General features: G+C 41.7%; 1 protein-coding gene across 1 annotated transcript; it reads left to right on the top strand.

The window, feature by feature from the left end:
* Positions 1-652: 652 nt before the first annotated feature.
* On the top strand, positions 653-2,303 carry LOC130949017 (uncharacterized). Its single transcript, XM_057877857.1, has 6 exons — positions 653-825; positions 946-1,202; positions 1,265-1,440; positions 1,499-1,558; positions 1,884-1,952; positions 2,031-2,303. The coding sequence occupies exons 1-6, from the start codon at positions 653-655 to the stop codon at positions 2,301-2,303; spliced, it is 1,008 nt and encodes a 335-aa protein (XP_057733840.1).
* Positions 2,304-2,634: the final 331 nt, after the last annotated feature.

Below are 2,634 nucleotides of genomic sequence, written 5' to 3'. Positions count from 1 at the left end.
GGCGTTACCGAAGAAGAGCAATGTGAATTCTAACATGGAGTCCCAGCCTAAGCCTAAGTCAAAGTCTAAGCCTAAGTCATTTCCCAAACCCATGACCAGACAGAACAATGTAACTAGGACGAGGAGATACTGTCTAAGGTCTTTAGGGAAAGGTATTTCAAAAGCAAAGGGAAATGCTGGTGACCATGTTCTTTTATCCTCTGACTCAAACTCTCATTACAGCTATGAGAGTGCTGAGGACGAGGCCTATAAACCACAAGAGTCGGATGATAGCTCAGAAGAATCAGGCATTGGATATATTGTTCCTTCACAGAGGAAGAAAGTCAAGAAACCCAATGCAAGGAAGAAGGTCTAGGCAGAGACTGGAAAGGAAAAAGGGAAGGCCAAGGTCTGTGTTGATGATGATGGATTTGTGGAAGACGTTTTTGATGAAGATGTGGACATCGAATTTGTGGGGGGAGGTCTAAAGGGGAATAACCATGACGCTTTTGATCCGGGGTTAGAATTGGATGGTGCCAATTCATGGCACTCTTTAGAGATGAAAACACCACCTAATTCATAGGATGAGCTGGTTGAAGAAGAAAATTCGGAGGAGGTATTTCCAGTGTTTAGATAGGGTGCTAGGTTCAGGGAACTGCATTTAGAAGTCGGGATGAAGTTCAATACTAAGTGGGAGTTCAAGGAGGCAGTGAGGGAGTTCACTATACAAGAAGGAAGACGGATGAAGTTCAGGAAGAACGACGGGAAAAGGGTAAGGGCAGTATGTAAGGTGAAGGATTGCAAGTGGGTTGTGTACGCATCAAGGGACCACGAAGATGGTTGCTGGTAAGTTAAGACTTTCTTCAATGACCACACCTGTCCACGAGAGGATAAGAATAGGGCAGCAAATAGAAATTGGGTTGCAGGTAAGTTGGTCAAAAAACTAAGGAAATATCCCAATTTCAGGAACTGTGAGGCTACAACATATTTCAAGACGAAATACGACTTGTCGCTCAATAGAAACTCTATATCACGGGAACTGTGTGATGCTAGGAATATAGTCTATGGGGATGCGAAGGAGCAATATGCCATGCTTAGGGACTATGGTGAAACACTGTTGAAAATCAACCTGGGATCAACTGTTCAGATATGCACAAAGCCACAGCCTAATGGTGAGGTCATATTTGAGAGGATGTATGTCTGCTTGAGTGGGTGCAAGTCAGGTTTTAGAGCTGGCTGTCGTCCGTTAATTGGACTTGATGGGCTTTTCTAAAAACTATTTTAGGGGGGCAAATTCTATCGGCTGTTGGACAAGATGCTAATCATCATGTCTACGTTATTGACTGGACAGTTGTGGAAGTGGAGAATTTTGAGAATTGGAAGTGGTTTCTAGAGTTGCTACATGAGGATCTTGGAGACTACAAGACTCATGGGTGGAACTTCATCTCTGATATGAAAAAGGTAATTTCCTAGTGTAACCTTAATCTCACATAAGTTGTAATGTGTAAAACTGTGTTAGCTTGGTTTAGTACTTAAGGTGCAGTATACTACTGTGAGTGATGATACCTCTGATATAATTGTTTGATTATTTACTATACCTCTGTGGTGTGCTGTTTGTTATAAGTTAGATAGGTACTGAGTGGTGCAAATAAGGGATTGTAATGATGAACGATTATCAATTATAGGGACTATTATAGTGAACGAGTTTAAAAAATAGGGACTATTATGGTGATCGATTTTCAAAGTTAGGGACTATTATGGTGAACGATAATTAAAGCTAGGGACTATTATGGTAACATATTGTTTGCTATCTTCAGGGATTACTGCCTGCCATGAAAGCCATGATGCCTAATGTGGGCCACCGATTCTGTGTTTGACACTTGTGGCAAAATTTCAACAAGCAGTGGAAGGACCTGGAGCTGAGGGGACTGTTATGGGAGTGTGCTAGAGCTACAACATTTCAAGATTTTAAGGTACATAAAGCCACTTTTTCTGCAACTGGAGTTAGCTTACATGGATTTTTTTCCCAACTGTTAACTGTTGCCATTCAGGATTACATGGATAGGATAAAGAGGTTGAATGAGGAGACATGGAAGTATCTTGACAAGTGGCCCAGGGAGGCATGGACGAGGTCCCAGTTCATGCACAACCCGAAATTGGACTCGATTTGCAACAACGCTTGTGAGGTTTTCAATTCAAAGATCAAAGAAGCAAGGGGAAAGCCTATACTTACTCTTTTAGAAGAGGTGAGGATGTTTGTTATGAGGACTATGGCTAAGAACAAGGTGAAGTTGGACAATCACCTGGGCTGTTACCACCCGTAATCAAAAGTAGGCTAGAAAAGGTGAGGAAAGAGTCCATACATTGGTGTAAACCCTAGTTAAATTAGTAGATAATTAGTCAATAAATTAATTTTTAATAAGAAGGATTAGAAATGTGAATATTATATCAAAATAGGGTAGAGCTCATCAAAACAAGAATTTTGACACTAATTTCGAAGAAAACGGTCCAAAATTGAACCAAACGGGCCGAACCGATTGAACCAGACCCGAACCGGGCTGTCGGTCCAACCGGACCAGCCCTATTAAATGAACCCAGCTTTGTCTTCTCCCTCATTACTGCAGCAACGAAGCCTTCAGCTTCCAGGGAAAAGAG

Source organism: Arachis stenosperma, chromosome 9 (assembly GCF_014773155.1).
Source record: "Arachis stenosperma cultivar V10309 chromosome 9, arast.V10309.gnm1.PFL2, whole genome shotgun sequence".
Taxonomy (NCBI): Eukaryota; Viridiplantae; Streptophyta; class Magnoliopsida; order Fabales; family Fabaceae; genus Arachis; species Arachis stenosperma.
The sequence above is the reverse complement of the archived record's forward strand: the minus strand, read 5'-3'. Positions and strand labels throughout refer to the sequence as shown.